Genomic DNA, 25,432 nt, shown 5'->3' with positions numbered 1-25,432 from the left:
TATATATGGCAATTTTGTAATAGATAACAAATAATAAAATGAACACCCATATGTATAAATGTATAGGCCTAATGTCCAGATATTATAACTTTAGAAAGACGATAAAACCAAGAAAGCCCCCTATGCACTTTCTTGCTGTCATACTTCTGCTTTTCCTTGTTGGATAGACCATTACCCTGAGTTTTGTTCTTATTATTCCTCTTTTTTTTAAGAGTTTGTTGCATGTGCCTGTTTAGTTTTGCAATCGGTATAAGTGGCAATATACTGTGTAGAGTAATTTGCTATCTTCTCCAGGCAGCATAGTTTATGTTATGCCTTTCTACTGTTGTATGTAGCTATGGTTCAGTTATTTTCACTGCGGTGTGGTATTCTGCTATACAGGTCAATTGCACCCCGTTTATGCATTTTCCTGTCAATGGACATTTGAGTGATTTCCCCATTTTTTGTTATAAGAGACAGTGGTGCTATAAGTATTCTTCTAAATGCTTTCTGGTGAAACTGTGCCAGTTTCCTTAGGAGTTTTAATCTAGATACGGAATTCCTAGGGCATAGGATTTGCAAGTTTTTGACTTTACTGGTATTGCCAAGTTGTTTTGCAACATAGTTGTACAATTTCTCCTCTACCAGCAATATATAAATTTATTTGATTCCATATCCTTGTCAGTTCCTGGTATTGACAGCTTTTTAAAATTTTTAATGGATTTAAAAATTGTACTTTAACCTATACAACCCTACCTATTAATCAGGTTGAGTCTGTTTGCATCCTTTTGTTATGATTTGGTCTGGGTTGGTTTGGTGTTTGTTTCTTACAAACTGAATTTCCCCTACTAAGAGTTACCTGTTCATATGCTTTGTACCTTTTTTCCATGTTGTATCCTTGCACACAGACCAGATGTCCCTGGTTTTTGGTTCTAATGTTAGTGACCTGCTACTTTGCCGGCCACCAAAAGTCTACCAACAACCCACACTGAATCTGTGTCCACCATCACTTGAGCAGATCCAACCACAGTAGGAGGCCACTGGAGTGTCCCACATGCTGGAGCTGGGCTTTCCCGTACGTCAGCCAGTTCCTAGAACATCAGGACATACACTTTGGAGTCATACCTATCCGAGCCTTAATCTTGCCTCTTTCCCTACTAGCTGAATAATTGTATTACCAACTTTTTGCATTTATTTATAAAAGTAGATAATAATACCGACCTTATAGGGCTTTTTAAAAAAATTGATAAAATAGTTTTCAACCTTATAGAGCTGTTGGAATCATTACATGAAAAGTTGCATTACAGGGCCTGCCACATGATGGCGCCACGATTCTATGCCGTCTCCGCGGGTCTCTCAGTCAGCTATTCCCGACTTGGCGCTCTGAGCCCTTAGCTTTCCTCAAATCCGTCTTCCCAGCCTTCCTATTGGGCTTCTCTCTAACGTCCCTGTCTTCAGACTCCTCTGGAGTTGAGATGCTGCTGAAAACCTCAGGCTTTGGTTGAGTACTAGCTTTCCAGTGCTGTGACTAAATACTTCAGAAAATCAACCTAAAGAGAGGAAAGGCTTATTCTGGCTCACAGCTTCACACTTTCCAGTTCACGGGTCTTGGGGAGACACCTCAGCTCCAAACCATGCCAGGTGGGGATGCACAAAATGACCCACTTGCTTGGTCATCTGATTATACATGCCAGAACCGGGACTTTTAAAAATGAGAGTGATTCCTGACTGATGGGAATGAGAGATGAACAGCAGAATCCCTCAGTAGGGAATACAGCAAAAATTAGCTCCACCCCTGTAGTTTTTACTGTTCAACAGACATTACTGAACACCTCCACTGAGCTAGGTACAAACACAGAGATGAAGCTGAAATAATAAGAGAGACAGAGAAACAAGGATAGGTGAGCAGAAGAAAATTGAGAAAAGGAGAAGCCTCCTTCGCAGAGGATCTGGAAAACTGTGAAACAACCCCCCTCACCCCACCTCTGAGTCTTCTCTTACCTGGTCTCTCTGCACCCCTTACTCCTGCTGAGAATTGTCTTCAGCTTGACCCTTGCTCCTTCCAGGATGGCAGGATGCCACATTCTGGGGGCTCATCCCTCCCGAACTAGTTAGTTCTCACCACCTGCTACCTTAGCCTCTTCTCCTTTGCTTCCATCTAAACTAGTGTGTGCCAGATTCTGCTGCCAGCCTATTTTATACTGTACTGGACAATGGACTCAAACCCAAGTGGCCTCAATGACACACAACCGTGAGCTTCAAACCTAACCCTGTAGCCCTGACCTTTATTTTCCCAAGATCCACACCTACATTTGCAAACTGATGTTGAATTAGTCTGTTTAATTTCAAAATTGATTTGTCTAGATATCCCACAGGCATGTCAAACCCATTTGCTTAAAAATGAAATGGTTTTATTCTGTTTCTTTCCTCATGAGTTCCGAAGTCACCTGCCTCCCTCACAGAGGGGCCTTTTGTGCATCCAGCAGCTTACTGCTCTGAGCTCCACTGCAGCAGGTATCGGGTGGAATGATCTGACCAGCTTACATACTCATCCCCCACTGGACCCGAGCCCCTTAGGGCAGCTCCTAGCCTGAATCTTTTCTAAGTTCTCAGCACCCAGCTGAAGTATCAGTTGACTTAAGAATATGAACTGAAAGACGAGGAGATAGTAGCCCTGCCTGGGAGGAGGTCAAGATTACCCAAGCTGTGTACAGCGAGTTGGTGCCAGGTCCTTATCCTAGCACTGTTGGGAGCTGAGGCAGAAGAAGAGCAGGCTCGAGCCTAGTGTGGGCGATTTACTGACTTAGTGAGATCCTGTCTAAAATTCAAAAAGTCTGGGGATGTAGCTCAGTGTGAAGGTCCCTAGGTTTAATCCCCACAATAGTACCACAATAAAGGGAAAAAAAAGCATTGGCTGAAAGATGAGGAAGCAGTAGCCCCAGGAGGTAAGGAGATCATCTGGGCCACACAGCAAGTTCATGCCAGGTCTGGGACTCCGATCCTTCCCTCTCTGCTTCTTGTCCCAGGCCTTCCTCAGTGGGGCCTTCGGAGAGGAAGGAGAGGAGCTGGTGAGCAGCCAGGTGAGTACGGCTGCTCAGTTCAGCTCCTGTGCTGGTCCCAGGAGTGGCCCTACCTGAAGCCAGCTTCCTCAAAGACCGGTCCCACTTCAGGAGAGTCTGCCTCCCCAAACCACACGCTTCCTATCCTGAGCCCTATGCTTCATGCCAAAAGAGCAATCTAATCAAGACACTTTCACATCCCCAAGGAAATTGCTGCTAGAAGCACTTACAGATAATTAGATTTACATGGTGTGGGATGGGCCTGGGCCTCAAGCCAGACTTTCCTTGTGGGTGGGTGTGCAAGTGGGGATAAGAAAGGTCTGCCCCGGTCATCACCTGGACACCAGGGATGATGCACCTGGAGCCTGGACACAGTGGCAGCTGGTAAATGCTGAGATTCTTTCCCAGAGGACAGGAGAAGGAACATGGAACCTGTCCAGCCAAGAAGCCCAACGTGTGCAGAAGACATCATGGCAGATTTATGGGTAGTGTTCTTCCGAGTATTGCAAATGCATCAGTGGTGGCTTTTATGCAAATCTCACCCGAACACAGGACAGTATACCAAGACCCATCATATATCACTGGTAACAGTCTACCATTCCTTTTGCTTCGGGCATGTGTGCTTGTTTTTCTCTTATGTGTTTCATTTTCGGGTAAAGGAGGAAGACTGGTTGCCGGCTTGTAACAAACAGAATTATGCTATTATAGTGAAAATCATCCACAAGGAGAGAGAATGTCCTAAAAGTTCCAAATTATCTCCTTCACTCTTTGGTCCACCTGGATATTTAAAGGCTGGGGAAAACAATAACAGACAAATGGGAATTGCAAAGTGATTCACTCTCACTCATGGGTCCAGGATAGGATGATTCAGTTGTCTAAGGTATAGGAAAATTCAGTTATAGGAAGAGAGGGGATCAGGAGTTAATGACCAAGGAAGCAAAGACAAGTGGGTGGCCAACGGACAGGCTGAGTGTTTGGCAGGGTAAATGAACCCATGGGTCAGAAGCAGAAGTCAAGCATGGACTATGAACCAGGTACAGAGAAAGTTCAGGACAAAGTCTGTGGCAACACCAGGAGTTAAAGATTCCCTTTATAAAATGAGGACTTTGCTTTATACAGTGACAGCAAAGCTGGCAGCTCAAAAGAAAACTACAGAAACTAAGAAAACCTGCAGGAGTATCATAGCATCTCCCTCAAACCAACATATTCCAGACCCCACTCAACCTCTCCGGCCATTTTCAACCAGCTCAGTGCTAAAGGTGGTACATAAAAATATTATTGTGAAAAAGTAGATGGAACAATAGATGAAAGGGATCACACAACCAGTTTGGTGAGCAAATCAGCAAGGCATAGAGAGGAAGATACATAAAAAGAGCGGAGAGGAGCTGTTTAGGTGGAGAAGAAATCACAGCTCAAATCATAGCTCGAGTAAAAAAATATAATTTCCCTGTCAAGAAGATGACTTTCCTTAACTCAGATCTTCCAACATGCTCTGACGGCGTTTAAGGGTGGGCTTCCCTCAGGGTTAAGGTGATGAAGTACATGCTGACGTGAAAATACCAAGCTTGCAGAAGAGCATGGCTGAGCCCAGCCAGGACCTAAGTTGTAGCTAAAGTGCTTCTAGATCAGTGATTATCAGATGATTAGAATCATCTGGGAAAGTTTTTAAAACACTAACATCCAGGCTTTACTACTAGAAATTTGAATGTCATTGGTCTGTGGGGGAGCCTTGGCATTATTTTTAAAAACTCCCCCTGTGAGTTCAGTGTTCCTCTTGGGTTGAGTAGGTAGCAATGTCCCAGAGGTACTAGTGTTGCAAGGGAGTTGCACAGCTTTCAGAGTGGGACAAACCTGGCTAGCTGCTGACCTGGTGAAATTAGCAAATTATTCACCTTCTGTGACCCTTAGTTTTGTTAGCCTGAAACAGATGATGACATCATACTCAAGAATGAAATCATGAATACAATATTTATAGCATGTGCCCAGAAATCAGTAACAAGACAAAGACACCTTTCATCAGAACTTCTATTTGATACTGTACCAGCCAATGCAATCACACAAGACAAAGAAATAACAAGGTACAGTGATGGGAAAGGAAGCAAAACTCTCCTTATTTACAGATAGAATGATGATATACACAGGAAATATAAAAGAATCTACACATCACTAAAATTTATAAATGAATTTAGCATCAGTATCAAATGAATATAAATGAATTTTAGATCAGTATCAAAATTGTGTTTGTTTTCTGTGTGTTAAAAATAACAATTATGAAACTGAACATTTAAAGAATAATACTACTTACATCCCCATAAAACACAGCTAAGAATAAATCTAAAGATGTGTGAGACATCAACTCTGAAAACTCGAACCACTGCTGAGAGAAATTAAAAACAGTTTAAGAGTAAAGATGTGCTCATTGATAAAATTACTATTATTTAAGATTACAGCTATCCCAAAAGTTTCATCTAATCAAAAGCTCAGCAGGTGTTTTATTACATCAACAAGTTGATCAAAACAATGTTGACAGAAATGCAAAGAACTTCAGAATTGCCAATGTAATCATAAAGAAGGACAAAGTTGGAGTATATATGCTAGAAAATACCAAAATTGATTAGACTACCAGGGGTCTGGGCCATACTGGCACAAGGGTGGACAAAATAGACTAAGGGATCCAAAAAGCAATAAAGCCCAGAGACAGACTCAGCATATATCACCAACTTTACTTACAACAAAAGCATCACTTCAATTTAGTGGATTTAGATGTGGTCATAGTCTTTTCAATAAATGGTGCTGGCCCAAATGGGTAGCCATAAGAAAAAATTGAATTTGGACACCACTTTAACCATTAATTTGAGATGTATTACAAACCAAAGTATAAAGGTAAAATAATAAAGATCCTCAAATACAACGTGGGAGAGTGTCTTCATGATTTTGGAGGAAACAGTGACTTCTTAAATAGAATTAATTGGGCAGCACTGATGAAAAAGAAAAGATCAATACATTGAACTTCCACAAAATTAAGAGTTTCTATTTATCAAAAGGCATCATCATTAAGAGAATGAAAAAGCAAACCACATGCTGACAATATCCATTCTCACTGCATAATATCCGACAAAGAACTCGGATGTAGAGTACATTCTTCAAATTGATAAATCAATAGGGTGAAGTCAGTTCGATGTTTTTAAAGAGCAGAAGTCTCAGGGTGTCATTTCACAAAAGGAGATGATTAAATGTATAATAGGTAAATGATTAAATGCTCAAATTAATTACTTATCAAGAAAATATAAATTAAAACCATAATAAGTGATGATAGTACACCCAGGTAGCTCACAGGCAGGGGCCAGCATATCCAGCTATCACAAACCTCGATATAAATAACTTGGTTTGTGTTTTCGAAGCAACCCAGAAGGAGACCAAAATAGTCTTTTGGAAACAATGTATGTTCATTCATCTCTGTGGGTCCTTCCATATCCTTTATCCTCTATTCTCTGCAAGTCTCTTCTTTCTCATAGCCCCTCTCTAACCCTGTCCTCCTTTGCCACTCTGGATGACTGGAGGACCCACCACTTAGGGCCAGGGGACAGCAGATACTGCTATGGTTCTATGAGTTGAAGCTTCAGTGTACAGCGTCTTCCCAGGAGCAGGGACCTCTCTCGTCAAGTTCTGTCCCAAGCCTGCATCTTCATTCACCCAATCTCCTAATTCCCCTCGCTGTCCCAGAAACCTTTTCCTTGCTCCCCTCCAAGCTAGCACTTGTCCCACTTCAGACACCAAAGGAGAAATCAATGCGGGTGACCAGAAGAGCCTCCTTTGCCCCTTGTCAGGTCCTCGGCATGACCTTCACTTCCCTTCTTCCCAGTACTAGCATCTTACTCACATTTGACTCCTACCACTTATTTCCTGGCATCACCTGATTATTTGGGTTTCCTCTGGGACAAGTACATTGATGACTATTTTACCCTGCAATTCCACAGCTTCTCCCCTAGCACAATTCACAGAGGGAGAGAGAGAGTATACTTTTGAGTGAAATTTGGTATATTCAGGATGGGATGGCCATAGGTGAAAAACAACTTCCCCAGGCAGGAAGCCACGTACAATTTCACAGTAAAAGAAAAATGTGCAGCTCTCTTCTAACAACTCCTGGAGGAACATCATCTCCCTCGCATGCCCTTAACCCCAGGGCACAGGCTCCAGAGTTACCAGCCTCGTCTTCTAACTTCTGTTTATCACATTATGTCTTATAAAATCACTTCACCTGCTACTTAATCCCAGCAGAGCTTCCACTAAATGAGAAAGATGCGGCTCACAGGGGCCGGGAAATTTCCTGCTGGTTCCTCAGCAAACTAGCGGCACAGGAAGGACTGGCCCGTGGGTCCCTCCACTAAGCCCCCTGCCCGGCATCCTCTCCTCGGGAAGCACGGCCACCTTCACGCGCCCTCTGCTCTTCCTCCCTGTCTCAGGTTCAACCTCCAAGCTCATTTCAGCCCTGACCTCAGGAGTCTGCAGGGAAATCAGAGAACTGGGCTTGGGACCACAGGGGCTGGAACAAGGGAGACAGGAGAAGCTGGCGCCAATCACCAGGGTCATGCGGTGCAAACGCCGCAGGGCGACTCCCACAGACAGAGCTTTAGCCATTCTGTGCTTGCTGCGGAAGCTGACAAGCCTTGCACCACCCACTCCGCCTCACACACGGCCCTGAAATGGCTCTCAGAGGCCCTGCTAGGTGCTTCTGAGTCTCAGCCCATGGCTGGTAGTGAGGATGATGTGGGCGTGCATATTACCTCCCTCTAACCTGTATCCTCTCATCTGCAAAGTATATTCAGTCCCATATGGAGCAACGTCCACCTGTGTGCACAAGCCACTTCCCTGACCACATAGAGCGGCAAGCAGGATGGCGTCACATGGTGGGGAACTCAGAGACTGGGCTGGACAGTGTGGGACATCTCCAGGAGCAGCACTGCATACAGGGTGAGCACCAGGAAGGGAGGAGAGCAGTCAGAAAGGAAGTCAGAGCTGGATTTGAGAGTCCTGCTACAGCTGTCCAGTTGGAACATCCTAGCACAGCAGAGAAGCCAAGCAAGGAAGCCCCAAGGGCCTTCATGGGGGTATCTGGAGAGAGAAGAGAAAATAATGCACATTTATAGAACACTGACTTGTTTCATCTTCCCGGAGACTTAGAGGGGTGAAGATCACACACACAGTGAGCGGTGAAGTGAACATCAGACCCAGACCTGTCTGCCCAGGGCAGTGAGCTACCGAGAGCGTGCTCAAACAGCACCTTCAGTGCCCAGATGAGCGGTGTGAATTTTGCCAACTGGGAAACTGGGCACCTAGGAAGGTTCCTGCTTTAACAAAGCACAGGGCTGACTCTGGTTCAGAAGCCTGGGAGTTAAGGACACATTAGACTGCACGATTTGTCTATACCCTGCTCTGAGAAGTTGGATCTGTGGGAAGATGCACCATTGCCTTGAATTTGAGCTGGCCCTGCCTGCTGCTCCAAAGCCCACCAACCTCTGCCGCTCCAGAGCCCACCAACCTCTGCCTCTCCAGAAAGCAGCTCCAGGCAGCCCGACTTGACTGCCACTGGAGCTCTTGTCCACCAGGGGCCGCTGTTGCACAGCACATGGGGTCCCGCTGAGCCCCTACAATGGAGCCTGCCCTTGCAAATCCGCTGCTGCACTTGGGCACCCAGGCTGCCCGGCAGCTCCTCTCTTCTGCGAACCTGGGAGGTAAAACGCGCTCCCAAGCCCGCAGGTCCTTCTTCAGCCTGGACAGTACCAGCGGTAATCTCAGCCTGGCTCCTTGTAAAGAGAAGAGAGGGGAAGCAGGGCCGTGTAACTGATTTTGTTCCTGGCTTTCCCAGGGCGGCTGAAGGCAAGTGCCCCGGAGTTTTCAGGGCAGAGGCCTAGGGGGATTAAAACCCAAAGAAGTGAGGGTGGGAGGCATCTGGGACCTCAGAGCTGTCCCACCTGGCATTCACAAACCCCTCTTGCCATTCAGACTCATTTAAATATTAGAATTTACTCTAGCAAGGTAAAGTCACCGCCCTGCTTTGGAGACTGCACACTGTGACTCCTATCAGCTAATGGGGAGAGGAGACCCCCTACGAATGAGTACAAAATATAGGAATCTCAGCCCAGGCTCTGTGCTTTACAGTAGTTATCCTTTCCAGCCTCAACTTGCTCTTCTGTGAAATGGGACAGAGGCAGTCATGTCCCCCTGCCTTTCTTACAGACTAACTATAAACGTCAAACAGGCCAATGGACGAGGGAAAGTGGCTAGGGTGGTGGTGCTGGCTGTTTTTGTTGGTGCTGTTTGTAAAAAAGAATTCCTTCTGACAATCCACAACCAAAGGGGGAGCAGGCAGGCGAGAGAGGTTACTGTGAAACAGCAGCTGAAGCCTCCAAGACGCGCCAACACCCCCGTGCAGCGCACTCCCTCCTGCTCAGGGTGGTCTCTATGTTTCAGTAGCTGGCTCCAGGCCCCCCTGTCTCCACCCTTCATCCAGCCCAGAGAGCGGGGCGAGGGAGGTTCACAGAGACAGGCAGCAGTTTTCCCATCCTTCATCTTCCCCTAGGGATTTTCTTCTTGGACTTGAAATTGAGCCTGCTCCTCTTGCCCTGCTCATCTTTAATTTCTGTATTGATTTTCATTAAACTCTCCCCTTGGCTCTAGCAAAGGGTGAAATGCTTATTTGAGAAAATAAAACAAAAGGGAGGGGGAAGGAGTAAGAGAATGCTCTTCTGAAACTGAGACTGTCCGTGGTCTAAAGCTGGAAGAAGCAATTGCTTAGAACTACCTAGGGGCTTCTCTGGGGTTGTCTGAGCACTTGGCTTTGAGTGTCCCCACCTGTTACGGCCCTAAACCCTTGTGTTCCTGCCCTCTCAGATCCCCAGCCACTCACCCCTCACCTGGACCACAGTCCGCAGTCCAGCTCTAGTTCACAATCCTTCCAGCCCCACACACTGAACCAACAGTGCCCTGACCTTCTCTTTGGCCACAGCTGGAATTCTACCAAAGCCACCAGAAGCTCCCCAGCACTCACGGTCCTTTTTCCCAGATGACCCTGAAAGGTGGAGACAAAGGGGCCCAGGAGGAGGAAAGGGAAGTGGACACAGGCAGAGTTGTACCTGGGCTGTACTGGGCACCCACCATACTGACCCTGCCTCAGCATCACCGCTGAAGGGAGGTGTCCCCACACATACAGAAGGGGAAACCAAGGGTCAGAGAGCAGCAATTTGCTTTCCTCTGAAAGCTGAAGCCCTCCCCCTTGGTAACATCAGTCCCACCTGCTGGTTCTAGTCCTCCGGGCAGGCTGTCCTGACCAGTCCCCCTTCACAGGGCTGGCTCCATCTGCTCCTACGGGACTGTGACTCTGGGTCCCCCACTGACCACTAGGCCCTCATGTACCCCCACTGTTCTTCCAAGTTGATCCAAAGAACACTGCCTCCTCCAGTTCATTGTGCATGGGGCTCCTTAGAGACTCAGAGCCCCCCAGGCTGACTGGCCAACAGAGGGTCCTTCTCTTCCACTTTCCCCAGCCTGTCCTGGGCCAACCCTGACACTGCCTCCTTGGTGCCAGCTCCAGCAACCCCAGCAATAGGGGGCTCCCTCCTGTGCCTTCCACAGGCCCCAGTCAGCCCTCAAGGGCCAACACCGTTGGACTCCTCCTGTCTGACACCTGAAGTGAGTCTGCTTGTTTCTCCTGCCCAGAGCTCAGCTCAAGATGAGGGAACGGGGAGTGACAATCAGCTAAGGACACAGAGAAGCCACTTCTCAATGGTTGATATGAGCCAGAGCTCCAAAGGGCCACTCTGGGAAGGAAAAGTGGAGCCTTCAAAGACCCTTCAGACATGACGTCTTGTCTCCTGCAGCCTTGCCTGGCAAGTGCCTGTGTGTGCCCCCTGCTAATAACCTGAGCCTGATCCCAGGGAGCCATTCCCAGAATCCCCACCTCGGAAGGGACAGTTCTTTCTTCCATGGCGGCAGGGAATAAAGAGTAGGGTTTTAGAACCAGCCCAGGTTGGGATTAAGTCCAAACTCTACACATCCGTGAGCTGAGGGAACAGAGTCTATGATTCCCTGTTTCCTCATCTGTAAAACAGAAGGATTGTGAGGACTCACGCTCCAACCCCACCCAGCTGCTCCCCGCTCTGCACGTCACCACCTCTTCCACCACACTGGTCCTCCTCCCACAGGCCAGGCCTCTTCTCCACCAGAGTACAACCTTCCCAAGCCCATTCATTTGGAAGCCCCAGGCATCAGCATTCTCCTTGTCTCAATCATGATATCAATCATTCAATCTCCACTGTGCTTCAAACCAAATTACTATACATCCGCAAACCACAAAGGTTCCTGTGCAGTCGATCTCACTATGTCCATTTTATTGACCAGGAAGCCATGCCTCAGAGACGCTAAGGAAACATACTGCAGGGTGATGTACCCAGATGAAAGGAATCGGTTTCAAATCCAGAACAGCTTTTCCAAGCTCACAGGCTGGAGAGACAGCCCCACAACAAATACGAAAGAGTGAGTCTCTAGGGTGAATCAGTGAAGCGCTCCTTGAGTGAGCAAGGAAATGAGCTTCAAAGTAAGTGGATACCTGAAGGCAGCAGGAAAGAAGGGGTGAGGATAAAGTGACTTCACCTGAGTGAACGGATGGGGCTATGGTTAAACCGAGGGCCGCAGTAGCCCTGAGTACTTGATGAGCTCAGGCATCACACAGCAAGACTCAGGAGTGACAGGCGTGTCTGGTGACTGGCCGAGCTCACGGCTCCTCTACAGACTGCGTAGGACTTAATGAACCACTTCAAAACTGAAGTGAAAGATGAATTTCACTGAATCCGGCACATTTCTTACTGTTAATTAATCAAGCGAACCCCGCTGAGGAGGCCAGACCCATACATCAGGGAGAAAGGCTGGGACTTTGACATTCTCTAATTAGGTCCCAATATTCCTGGTGAGCGGGCAGCTGACGAGAGCACCACGAAACCACTCTTCTCCACACGCCTGTCATTCCGTGGCTCCTGCAGTCTTGCCTGGGGCGGGCTCCTCCACTCCCATCCTAAATACTGACCACTGTGCCACCCCCGGGGGTCAGAGGCAAGTGCCAAGCAGCCCTGCTTGTGGATGGTGACAGGTGTGAGAAGGGGCACACGTGATGGGTGGGAGACCAAGGTCCTCTTGGTTCTCTCTGGAATGTCTCGCAACTTTTGAAACAACGTTATTTAGAGGAAAAGAATGTAGACCTTGGCTTCACCAAATTAAGTTTTGATTCCTGGTTCTGTGTAGGGGTTAACAGCCCAGCTTAACTGTGACCCAGCAGAGCTAGAATTAAAGTACTACCTGGGTTGTTTATTAGCTGTGTGCCCTTAAGCAAGGTGCTTTGCTTCTCTGAGTCTCCTTCCCTCCTCTAAGCAATGGGGACAATGACAGCACCAAGGGAATGTGGCTGTGGTGAGGACAAAGGGAGACAACTAACAGAAGGCCTTAGCAAAGTGCTTGCCCAAAGCAAGTGCTGGATGTGCCTTAGTTATCATCTTTTCATCACTGTCATGGCGGCCTCATCACCTGCTAGGACAAGGGTCAGCAAAACTCTTCTGCATACAGCCAGACAGTAAACGTTCCTGGCTTCGCAGATGCGTGCTTTCTGTTGCAGCAACTCAGCCTTGCTGTTGTAGGTGAAAGCAGACAAACGAGGCCTAAGCAAGCGAGTATGGCCATGCTCTAGGGAAACCAGATGGACTGACGGCTGGATTTCACATAATTTTTCACATGCCACAAAATGTTATAAATCCTCATACTTTTTCCACCATTTGTTTTTTAAAAAAGCATTCTCATGTGTTATGAACCACATGACAATAGGCATCCGGGTAAATTTGATTCATGGGTCATAATTTGCCACCCCAGATTGGAATGTGAGCTCCACGAGGACAAGGGACTTGGCTTTGTGCATCGCACAAATTGAGTGTAGAGTACACTCAATATATATATTTGCAAAGTGAATGAGCTGCACACCGTGATTCTGTGGAAGATTGTCATCTCGCCTCTCCTGGCCTCAGTTTCTTCATGTGAACAGTGGGTTGCTTTCAAACTTGAGGCAGGCATCGAATGGACTCGCGATGCATGTGGAGCCTCTCTGCAAGCTGTACAGCTACTGTGTATGTAGCTGCTGTTCCGTTCTCATAGAGGATCAGCCTCACTCGAGCCTGGCATGGAGGAACTGCTTCCTGAGGGTGTGTGTGTCATGGGCGAGCTGACCCACAAATGGGGAGAGACAACCACTACCGTGCCCTACTTCATTTGGGAGTGTAGGTTTAGGACATCGTCCAGGGGTAGCCAGTGACCTGGATTAAGCTGCAATGATTTTCTTAGTGTATCCATTAGACGAGCAGTGCAGTGAGACAGTCTGGGGTTTGAACTCAGGCAATCCCAGCCCAAATTCTGACTCACTCACTAACTATATGACTGGAGGTAACTCACATGAACTAGCTGAGGCTGTTTCCTTGTCTTTAAGATGAAGTCCTTACCCAAGATTCCCACTTGCTCATGAAGGGATTGCACAACAGGCTAGCTCAGGAACCCAGCACACAGCAAGCCCCCATTGCATGAGCAACCCTTCCCCAACAGGCAGGGTCTGACCCCCAGCCAGGGCCAGCCTGGCCTGGAAAGACTCACAAAGCATTCTGCCTTTTGAGCAGCACCAGATGGGTGGGAATAAGAATTCCTCCAGCAGTCCTGGCTGCACAGGTCTTCAGCTCTAAACAAAAACCTGCTGTTTCTCTCCCCTGAATTAAAAACTTTTTTCTTCACTACAAACACACTAGAGCCAAGTAATCCACTACTTTTGGGGAACTGGTGATACCAACTACTAATTTCTCTTCCTTCCCGTTCTCCACGCCAACCTGACCTGAAAGTAAATGAGAAATAAACCTCATTTGGCCATTTGTTCACTATCCAAGAAAAAAGATTTATGAGAAAAGAGGAGAAATTATTCAATGCATGGAGCCATAAATATTAAACATATTTCCTTCACGAAGTCTGTCTCTCTTATCACCACCCCTGTTGTATGTTGTCTTGGAAATGAACACACACATATGCGTGTCTCTGCTCACACAGTCAGACCGTGCCCCGGAGTGAAATGTGGTTAGTTTCAGCTTAGAAGATCTAAGATTCAACTGTAGCTCTTCCATGTAGTAGCTAAAAGTCCTTGAGCAAGTCCATCCCTCCTTCAGGCCTATTATCCATGAGTAGCAGAGGCATGAGTACTGATCTCTAAACTCAGTGATCCTAGTAAGTAGGTAAAAAGACCTCCGACCCAGTGGGTAGAGGGTGCTCTGTCCAGAGGGCTGGCATTAGTTCCTCTACCATCTTGCTGTGTGACTTTTCACAAGGTGCCTTTTCTTTCTGCGGCACAGCTTTGTCATGTGTATAGCATACAGATTCCTCATCCACCCTCCTTCTTCAACTATGAGCTTCTCTGAGTCCATGAGTCTATGTCCCTGTCCCCGTAATCTCAACAGATTTGGAAAGAGGCGAGATGCAAAGGCAAATAATCATTGGGCTAGGAGTCCAGACCAAAGCAAAGAAGCTGGGGGTGCAGTAAGGGTTGTCTGGGCAGCCAGGACCAGACTGCAAGATACAGATGCAAAGGAAGGGGAACAGTTCTCTCCCCATGTCCATTTAGAACAACTCAGATGAACAGATCCCCAAATCCTGCAGGTACCATAAATATCCGGGGATGCACCACTACCATTCTACATGAATGTTCAGCCTCTTGCCTTCATGGGGAAACTCCAACCTCTGCCCTCCTGGCTAGAATCCCTGGGGCCCACCTGCAGGCTCAGACCCACTCGGATCTGCAGGTAGGAGCAGCCTCAGCTTCACCATCTGGGAAGTGGTAGGGAGCAGCTATAATTAGTCAAACAATCACAGGATGGGCTGCAGCAGAAGCACTGGGGACCTCTCATTCCTTCTCTACCTCTCCTCTACCCAAGCCTTAGTTGAGAGAACCCACTTGCTTGCCTAGGTACCAAGCCTCCCTCCCCAAGCTACACTCCCTCCCCAGCTTTTGCCCCTTCGATCCCCCAAGGACTGAAGTTCTCTTCTCTACAGAGCCCTATTATAAATGAAGGACCAAGCACTCGAATCTTTTGCTACCACTCCCCATCTAGCTTGCCTGCCCCTTCCTGTGTCCCATGGCCCTATGCCATGAACTTAGGAAGTGCTGAGTGCCCCTTTAGACCCCAAAACTCAGGACAAGGCTTCTTAATCCCTCTCCTTTCACCTCTGCCTTAAATGTCACCATCAATGTTCCCAGCAGCCCCATCCGAATGGCACCTGAGAGGGGAAGGGTCTGAGGGGACTTACTCCACAAAGAGGCCCAGATGACCACCAGACCTGGCCCCACCCCAGCTGGGTCAGGGATCCAGGCCCGCCCAGCCAGCGCCCTTACCTTCTCCAGCTGGTGCACACCCTCCTCCACGCAGCAGATGGAGGCCAGGGTGCGGAGTGCCTGGGGGTACAAGCACCGGAAACTGTCCTGCCGGCAGACCTTGAAGAGTGCCACGACCCCACCCTCCTGCCAAGAAGAAGAAAATGTGACTGAGCACAGGACCTCACCAGGTGACCTTTCCTGGGGCTGACTCAGGAATAACTGAATCACTGATATCCCTACTTACTAAATATGCCTCTGGGTCTCCCCCAACACACACACACACACACACACACACACTGTGAAATGCAGGCTCCAGATAGTCCAAGTTTAGATGGGATTCCCCAAAAGCCGCTGGGAGTTGGGGGCCAGTGGCTGGGGCAGATATTCTTTAAAAGCTGAGGACCAACACCCTCCACCACAGCTGCCAGATACCTGGCAACACGCACTCGGCAGCCCTGGTGGAGCAGCCTGGAGCCATCAGAATCATCCTAGAAACAGGCCAGAGGCAGGTGGAGGGCAGAGAAGACCAGAAGCCCAGGCTCTGCTAGCAACCTCCAACTGCCTCTTGGGGCAGGCATAAAAGGAGCTTCATTACATCACTACTATAACATAGTCAAGCCTTGGATTGTGAGTAACGTGGTCCACAAGTATTCCACAAGACAAGCAAACATTTTTTACTGTTGTCTTTACCTTTAATTTTTATTAGTACATGTTTCCTATACATAATAATCATATTCATCATGGGAAATTGTACCTATGCGTAATACATTTTCACTCTTTTTTCCCATTCTCCTCCCCTGCCTAAAACCCTTCTTCCTTTCCCCATCTAGAAAAGCTCTGCTTCTATTTTGTCCTTCCACTCTCTCTCTTTACTCTTCCTTCCCTTCCCCTGTTCTTCTCCGTACTGATTTCCATAGTAGTTGCACCAATTTAAACTCGCATAAAAACAATGGAAAAGGGTCCTTTTTTCCCTCAGCCTTGCTAGCATTTGTTATTGGTTGATTTCTTGATGATAGCCATTCTTTCTGGAGTGAGGCAGAGTCTTGGTGTTGCTTTAAATTACATTTCACCAAGGACCAGTGATGCTGAACATTTTATCATATATTTATTTGCTCTTTGGATTTCCTCATCTGAGAAGTGTCTGTTCATTTCAGATGCCCATTTTTAGGTTGGGTCTTTAAATTGAGAGTGTCTAATTTTTTTTAGTTCTTTATATATGATAGATATTAGTCCTCTGTCTGAGGAATAGCTGGCAAAAAATGTTTTCCCATTCTGTGGGTTGTCTCAACTCTGTTGGTGATTGCTTTTACTATTCAAAAGCTTTTTAATTTGATGTGATCCCATTTGCTGATTCTTTGTAACATTTCTTGTACAACTGGGGTTTTGCTCATAAAAGATGTGCAAAGACTTCTAAAAAATTTTAACATGATAAATGAGCGGTGTCTTGCAATACAAATAGTAGATCATGCCAAATGTCACAACTGGTTATCTGTCTCTTCCTCTTCTGTTCTCCTCTCCTCTCTTCTCCTTTGCTCTCCTCACTCTCACTCTGCTTTGATACACAAGTGCTTTGAATTATGGGAGGAATGAATTATTCTCACAAACTAAGGTTTTACTTGCATATTCTCACTCCATAATGGAAAAAACTGAACCCAGATGGGTAGAGTAATTCATCCTAAATCCGCATCATCTCAGTTTTCACTCTTTTACTCTGTTTGTTTAAAAAATTTCTTTGGGGGGACAATCACCCAGCTCTGAAGGGCAAGCATATCCTTTACTTTGGAAGGAGCTATTTATGGAAGCTTCTTTCCCTAGTCTTCTTGAGACTGACCAGTAGAGTGCGCCCCTCCAGACAGGAATCTAAGATTGGGGAGATCATCCTCGGGTGGTCCTGCCAAGTGATCATACTCATTCTGTAATGATCCCTGGAGTTCATTTTGCTTTGGGTGCAAAATAAGAGCATCACCAGGTCACACAGGGATTCACAACTCCCAGCAAAGCAATGTCAACATTCCTTGCACACCAGAGCAGATGCTAGATAACCAGCATCTGGCTTTGCCTCCATCCCTCCCTCTCCACTTTCCATGAAAGGTGGAAGGACCTAGAGGTGGCAGAACTGAAGCAAGCGTTCTCAGCCCTCAGGACACTTGCCTTTCACCGCATTACTCCTGGGTCCAGTTGAGCACATTGCACCTCTTCCCAAAGTGGAGCAAAATGGTACAGGAAAAGGGTGAGTTCAGCAAAATACTATTCTCTATCAGGTTTTTCAGAACTCTGTCCACCAAAAACATATCTAGCACCAACAATGTGCCAGGCTGTTTCATGAGCTGGAGATGCAGCAGTGAATGACCGAACGAATAAAGAAGGAGCAGCTGGCAGAGAAAGCAGTGTCACGACAGGCCAACACAGGTGCCCTGAAGTAACTCAGCCCCAGATCTTCCTTTCCCTCTGCTCCAAGAAGGCAGACTCCTCGTGCCTTTTCACTAAGAGTTTTGCAGGGACTAAAATGAACATGTCCAACTTTGGGGGAGTTCAGAATTTCTAACATTTTATAATAAGCTAAGTTTGAGCACAAATTTTTATAGCCTTGCTTTACTGGGTAGTCATTTGGTAAGGGAAAAGAAAGCAAACCTTAGGGCTGATAAATTTATTCATGCACTTTAAAATAGTAACAGTCTATTATATCCCAAACATGGTGCTGGGTACTCAGCAAGAATGCTCTATCCCCCATCCACCCTGAACTCACGGTCCAGCAGGGAAGGCAGGCATTTCTAGACTCAGACACAAATCTGGGTAGGGGAGTGATGAAATGAGAGTGGGGTGGAGAGTTAAAGAATCATAGAACAGAGCCCATTACACCCTGGGAAGAGTTTGTAGAAGGGGCAAGGCAGAATCACTCTGTTTACAAGTGCATCTTTACGCCAATAAAATATGCCTGGCATGAGTCTCGATACCTACCTCTCTGATTTATTGTTTCTTAATTCTTTACCCCTATCCTCCTACTTTTTCATGGGCTATCTAACGAGGGTTGCACATAAAGACCAGCCTCAGAGGATCAGGGAAGCAAAATCAAGTTACTCTTTAAAATGACAACAAAAGAAACAAGAGTCCTAAACTCTCCCCAGCAAGTCTGCTGGTCACTAATAGCCTCCCCAAATTTAAAGATACCTATCAATGTATATACAGTGTATTTATATACATGCATATTTATATTTAATCATCTAAGTTGTATAAATACTATTTCAATACATAGATGATTGATAGACATTTGCATTTGGAGCAGACAGTAAAGAAATGGTGCCAAGGAGGTTGAGGCCAGAAGGCAGGAGAACGTGGCAGCCTCCTTTTTGGCTCAAGAGGGACTGAGACCAGCAGAACTATCTTTAAGACTCTGGATGTACTTGCATTAGATCCTCATTAAATCCTCTCCCTAGACTGTAAAAAATGTCCTTCTTAGCATTTTTAGCTACTGGGAGAGGAAAGAGGAAACTTTTGAACTCGGACTAAAAGGGTTCTTGTCCAAATGCTTGCTCTGCGGCTGATTAGCTCTGGATAAAAATGAGGACAGCGACGGTTACATAGCTGAGCAGTAGGGGGAGCAATTGAGTTAACGGATGCTAAAGGGCTCAGGACCAGGTTCTGGACAGGGGCGTGAGAGTCAGGCTGTGGCAGGGTTTCCTGATTAAAAGCTGTCTCAGACCCTCATGCAAGCTCTGCCGAGGCCTGGGGAAGGAGAAAGGGGAGAGAAGGAAGGGACCACAGAGGAATTCAGATGGATTATTTCATGATCCACACTAGAGCCCCCATTCAGGATCCGAGGGCAGCACTCATCCCACAGTAATATTGCAATCTCCTGAGCTAGCAGATCACACTGTTGGCTGGAGCTTGTTTAATTTTATAGAAAGCTCTGGGCTCAGAGCCCAGCTATAGAACGGCATGAATTATTCAGACAGGCTCAGAATGAGCTGTCATAAAGCTGGCAGGGGCACTTATGGGCTGTGTGGCCGGGGGTGGAAGGAATAGTAGAGGAGCTGGGGGGGTAGATTTGACAAAGCACAGGGGAATTGCCTACGCCAACCTTGGGCAGGGGATAGGGTCTGCCACCATCATGATGGGGAAGACTGGGCTTAACTTTGGCCTTAGTGAATCCCAAGAGACTAAGGGAACAGACCTCAGACAGGCTGCCCAAGTTCTATGCTAGAGGCAGCTCAGATAGATGAATGACCCAAAGAAAGATCACAGTCGCTCCAGAGAGGTCAGTGAGGTAGGCAGCTGGGAAGAACAGCCCAGACCTGTCACAATGTTGGATACAGGTACTGAGCATCTGGGGTGAGGGTGCTGTACAGAGTATCCCAGGGACTCCCAGTTTCTGTGTCTCTGGGAAGCCTGAACACGCACACAGAGTGGTTCTGCTGGAGACACCCGCCCTTCCGTGTTCCAGGCTGGAAGGATGGGAGGCATCGCTGAATCTTCTCTCTGCGTCAGGCTCTGTCTACTCTATCCTAAGGATCACAGAGACACAAGAACATGCGGCTGAAGATTTGGCATCAACAGACCTGGTTAAAATCCCACTTCTGCATTAAAAGGTGTGGCCTTGTGCAAGTTATTTACGTTCTTCCTGAACTTCTGTCTCCTTACCTTAGAGAAGCGAATTGACTTGACTTGAATTGACTCAAAAGACTGTTGGAGCATGGGTGAGATACTAAGCGGAAAGCTCAGCACAGTGCCGGAGTAAATAATGGAAGACATGGAAAGTACGTGGGAAGGGGACAAAGAGAAGAGGGTGGGAAAGAAGGTGAGGAGGAGGGGGCGGAGGAGGAGTTGCGGCTGAGATGCAGTTCAGAATAGTAAGCAAGAGCACAGCCTTGAAGGTTAAACAGCCAGATTCAAATTCTGTCACTTAGTAGCTGTGTGACCTTCTCTGGGTGTGACCTTACTTTCTCCGCTCCACCACCTGTACAATAGGGGTAGATGCTATCCACCACCCAGGATTATCTCCAGGCTTAAATAAGCTTTTATATAAACAGCACTTACAACACCATCTGGTACATAGTATGTGTTATGAACATATTTATTCATTTTTTTACTACAGCTGCTACTTCAGCTATCATCACTATGGTCATTAATCACATTGGCCTCTTCCACCTTGGAAAGTCTCAGATTTCCCCCACTGCTCCCCAACTCTTGCCTCCCTCCCAGTCCTGGCCTTGACCAGCCTCACACTTGGTGCACCGGGAGCAAAGAAGCAGGAAATACTGAGTAATAAAGAGACAAGGCTTTGGCCGGACTGGGTACAACTAGGTTTCAGCCAGCTGAGCTGGTAAGTGAAAACAGCCTTGACCCCAGCGCAGGACAAATCTGGTTTCACTTGTCGGCCGTCCAAGGTATTCGGCCACTGTGAGTCCTGGAGTCCTTATCTGTGAAACAGAGTCACGGATACTGATCTCAGAGCAGTACGTGTGAACAAGATATGGTAACTGCGGAAGTGCCAGGACAGGGCCCGGCACATGGGCAGTAACCAACATTTAGCCATTCTTGTTGTGTTATGGCCGATAACATTCAGTGAGACTCATGTATTCCCTTGGGCCAGCTCTGGTTGGGTATGATCCAGGTAACCTCAAGATCATTAGAAATCATGGTTCTTGAAGCTCCAGGGCTGGTTTTGAGAGCACAGGGGATGTCTGGGTAACTGAAGAGGGGCTGCAATAGGGAAGGAGCCTTTAAAGAGAAATTAAGGAAGGGATGACTACTAATGGAAAATAGAGTTCCCCTTAGCCTTCTGTTTAAAAATGCAGTAGGACAAAACTAAAATTGCATCCTTACTTATTCTGTAGAAACACCAAGAAGTCAGACAGTTTGGTACACTGGGGGAGTCTCTTTAATGTCATGCAGTTCAGCTTCTTTGATCACTAAATTGGAGGTAATGTCCCAGTGGCCTGGCCAACCTCCCACGGTGAGCTAATGGCCTCCCTGGGATGAGAGCTGCCTCTGGTCTCTACCCAGGCCTTTCTCTCTTGTTTCCCACCTCAGAAAACACTTGAGATCAATCCTTACTAGAGTAGCCCTCAGAGGAAACTAACTCTTCAGGAGGCAAACATCATCTTCGCTTCAAACCCAAATGCATGTCCCCGCTCTGCTTTTCTGAATGATGTACACAAGTACAGGCTGGTGACAGGAAATGTCTACATCATGCAGCACGTGGAGATGAGGCAGTGTGCCCAGGCCTAGAGCAGGGCACCGAGAGCTTCAGAGCCTGTGCCCAGCAAAGTCTCCTTCCTAGGTAACACTAGGCCTGTTTATTTTCTAAAACACAAAACACATTTAGGATCCACACTGCCATGCAGACTAGGTCTCACTGCCTCTAGGCTTCAGATCTATACCTGGAGCTCCAACCCAGCCCGAGTTTGCCCTTTATTCTGAAAGGGAAAACTGATCATTGTTCTAAAAGCCACTGAGCTAACTTCTTTGGGAAATTAACCATTAACCTGGTGCTGAGAGGTTACAGCAGTTCTCTGCTCCTCCACAGCACCATACAGACCTTTGTAGAGTGAACACTTCCAAGCAAGCTGAATGGCTGGGTCACAGAATCCCTGGAAGGGACAGCTCCATATTACCCAATACCCTAATACCACCACAAGTTTTTCAAGTTAAATCTCCACTAAAGACCCACAACAGATGTCGTGGTCCTCGACCCAAGCAATAGGGGATCGGAAATCACCTAGGAAGTGAAAATATCTACCCCAGGCACTACTCCAGATCAACTAGATCAAATTAGAAATCACTAAATCTCCCTCATGGTTCTAATGGGCCTCCAAGGTTTAAGATTAAAAATATCTGAGTCACACTTTGCCTCAAGAATCTGAAGGACAATGAACTGATCCAGAAATCACCGCTATGGGCTCTGGACCATGAACTCTGAACTAAAGAGACCTGAGTTTTAATTCTGATTTCACCTCTTATCAGCTGTATGGCCTGGACAAGTCCCTCAGACCATGACCTCAACTACAGATTAGGATAACATGATACCTACTTCATAGGACACTTCTGTGGCTTAAAGGAAATCATGCATGCAAAGCATTACGCACGGTGCACAACACCCTAATGTGACCTACTGCTGTTGTGTAAAATTTACTTCTACCCTGACCAGAGGTGACAAGCATTTACCCTATTCTTCCAAATTTCATTAAGGGTTTAGATCAGTGACTCTAAGGGCTTGGCCACTCTTCAAAATTATCTTTAGAGCTTGTTAAAATGCAAAATCCTAAATCTTACCCCAGGACTTCAGTAAATCTTGGATGAAGCAAAAGTATCTATGTTTTCCACAAACTTTCTGAAGGATTGTAAAGCAGTAGGAAGACCAAGAACCACAAAGCTAGAATATTTTTTGTGATTGGTGTCATAAGTATATTTAAGCACCTAATTGGATTCCAGTTAGATCATTGGTTCTAGTGGTGATGCCATTTCTCAAAGTGAAAACAGAAGAATGAAACAGAAGACCTTACTTTGATCCAAGGCTACCAGCTGCCTATATATGCTCTAAATTTTTGGAGGCCATAATGAATGGCAAATTAACCATGAAGCTAATGAATTAAAACTCCTACTGTTGAGGAAAACCACTGTCTTTCTTTATTTCATCTTCCTCTCACGTAGTATTGGATTAGCTACATGTATTTTTGAAATCCAGTCAGGAAGCTGAGTAAGGGAGCCTGAGAAGTCCTCAGATGGAACCCTTGAGGACACATTCCTCTGAATTTGATGCGAAGGTCATGTTTGTAGACCTATTCCTCTTGATAACACTGATGCTAATGATTATGAGATAGAGATCATTATGGAGACAGGATTAATAGATGGGGCTCAACCAACAGATAAAACTATATGAAAACAACTTTCTTTAAACTGTGAGTCACCACATTTCTTATATTTATGATACCAGGATACCATATAAAGTCAATCAATGTTTTAAACTGCTACATGCCAGATGGGCTTTGTCTTCACTACATCCTCCTGTAGACATCAGGGACACCACAGCTGTCAAAAGGAAACAATATGTGCAGATGGGGAAGGAGGGTTGTTTATAACAAATACTGCATAAAGCAAGGTGACAGAGGTTCTAGGGATACCAGCTTTTTATCTCAAGTATAAAATCACAGGGGGTCTCTAACCTGTTAAAGATAGAAACACCAATGCCCATACAGAAGAGGTGACTCTAATAAGGTCACCCAGTAAGCAAGCTAGTGCTAGAGCCAAGATGGGCCTCCTGAGTCAGCCATTCACACCCACCAAATGAACAAGCTTCCTCTTACTTTCCCCAGGCCTGCCATTCTGTCCCCTAACCATGAGTTCACCTTGGCTATGATGCGGCACAAAGGAGCACCTTCCTGGGTCAGGCTGAACAGGTTCCCTGTGGTGGACTCCGTGGTATAGATGTTGTCCGAGGCATCAATTTTTCTCACCAGTGCCTAAGAAGAGAGAGAAAAGTTAGCTGGTTGCTCACCTCCAACTGCCCTCGGATCATCCTTAATGAAATATCAGTGGGCCAGTGCATTAACAGTTTTCATGCCTCATCCATTGCTCCACTGTTAGGCAATGAGGCTGCAGCTTTGGGGAAGACAAGTCAGCATAAGGCCTGAGCGACATTTCAGAGATGTGCAGTTATTTCATACCCCTGCCTTGATCTAGTTTATCAAAAATTCAGCTCTCAACACAATGGACTCAACAAATACCATTTTGTTTTGCTCCTGGATCCGACTGATAACAGAAGCCATCAGTTAAGTAAGCAAAATTCAAGTTGAAAATCAATGAGCTGCTACAGCTGTAGCCAAAGAATTTGCTCCTTTTAGAGGACTATTAGCCAAAGATGAACCCCAAAGGCGATGGGTTTAGATATCAAATCAACAGAAGCACTCTATAATAGTTTAGTGCTTGGTGGAAATTTGCATTGGTTATACAACCAGGCCAAACCAACACTGGAAGTTCTCCCAAGAGGTGGGTAACTCAGTGATAAGGCCATACTGACCAAGGCTGAAAGATTCTAGGCTACTTATGAGAGGGGCTGGAAATGACCAAATATAGCACAAGAGAAACCTAGGAAAGAAAACAAATGGAAGTCATTTACAAATAAGATATGAAGATTATTCCTAGAAGAGTTTAGCTAATTTCTGGGAAAAGGCTTTTTATGAATCTTAAAACTACTTAATAATCACCCATTACTTTTGGAACATGTGATTCATTGATTATAAGTGAGTCCTACCTGCTAATTAAAGCCAGTCGCTTAAGTTTCTCCTGGAGGCTGAGATAGAGATGGGAGAGCTGCCCTGAAGAGCGATATAAGAGAAAATGATACCTCCCAAACTGGGTTCTCTGAGCAGCTCCTTCTGTATTTTCAGTTGCCATGTTTATTTTAACACATACAATTGGACTTGTTTTTAAATAACTTTGGTGTTATGGAAAAGACAGTTAAAAGAATATGAGAAGCTCTGAGTTCTAGACCCAGCTTGCCTTTGACACATCTTGTTGATAAAATATGCATGTGCTTAAAAGCACGGACCTTGAGTTACTGCCTGTGTTCAAATCCCTGGCTCTGCCACTTTGGACCCTATGCCCTCAAGCACGTAATTTAATTTAGCTTTTCTTTGCCTCAGCGTTGAAAATAACAGTATCTTCTCTTAAGGTGATTATTTCCATTTCTTAAGGTTGCCAGTATATAGGAAGAACTTCTAGAAGATTCCTACCCTGTGAAAGCAAGTAAAATCATTAGCAGTTGTTGTTTTGTGACTTTGGAGAAATTTAGATAATCTGCCTAGGCCTTGGTTTCTCCACTTAAAGAAGGATTAAAATTAAGAGGGTTAGAGGTTCAAGGTAAGTGACTCTGCCTTTTTCTTCTTTATTTAAATTCATGGGGATTTCTCTCTCTCTCTCTCTCTCTCTCTCTCTCTCTCTCTCTCTCTCTCTCTCT

General features: G+C 46.1%; 1 protein-coding gene across 2 annotated transcripts in view; it reads right to left on the bottom strand.

Annotated features, from left to right (window-relative positions):
• Insc (inscuteable homolog (Drosophila)) overlaps positions 1 to 25,432 on the bottom strand; it is a 100,878-nt gene that overhangs the window by 27,639 nt on the left and 47,807 nt on the right. For both annotated transcript variants that reach the window (XM_013512094.1, XM_013512096.1), the window contains 2 exons: positions 23,823 to 23,936; positions 15,496 to 15,621 (listed from right to left, as the gene is read on the bottom strand). In XM_013512094.1, coding sequence (XP_013367548.1) covers positions 15,496 to 15,621; positions 23,823 to 23,936 — 240 coding nt within the window. The remainder of the gene's footprint in view (positions 1 to 15,495; positions 15,622 to 23,822; positions 23,937 to 25,432) is intronic.

Source organism: Chinchilla lanigera, unplaced genomic scaffold, assembly GCF_000276665.1.
Source record: "Chinchilla lanigera isolate Chin_1 unplaced genomic scaffold, ChiLan1.0 scaffold00013, whole genome shotgun sequence".
Lineage (NCBI taxonomy): Eukaryota > Metazoa > Chordata > Mammalia > Rodentia > Chinchillidae > Chinchilla > Chinchilla lanigera.
Note: the sequence above shows the minus strand (reverse complement) of the source record. Positions and strands in the feature narration are given on the sequence as shown.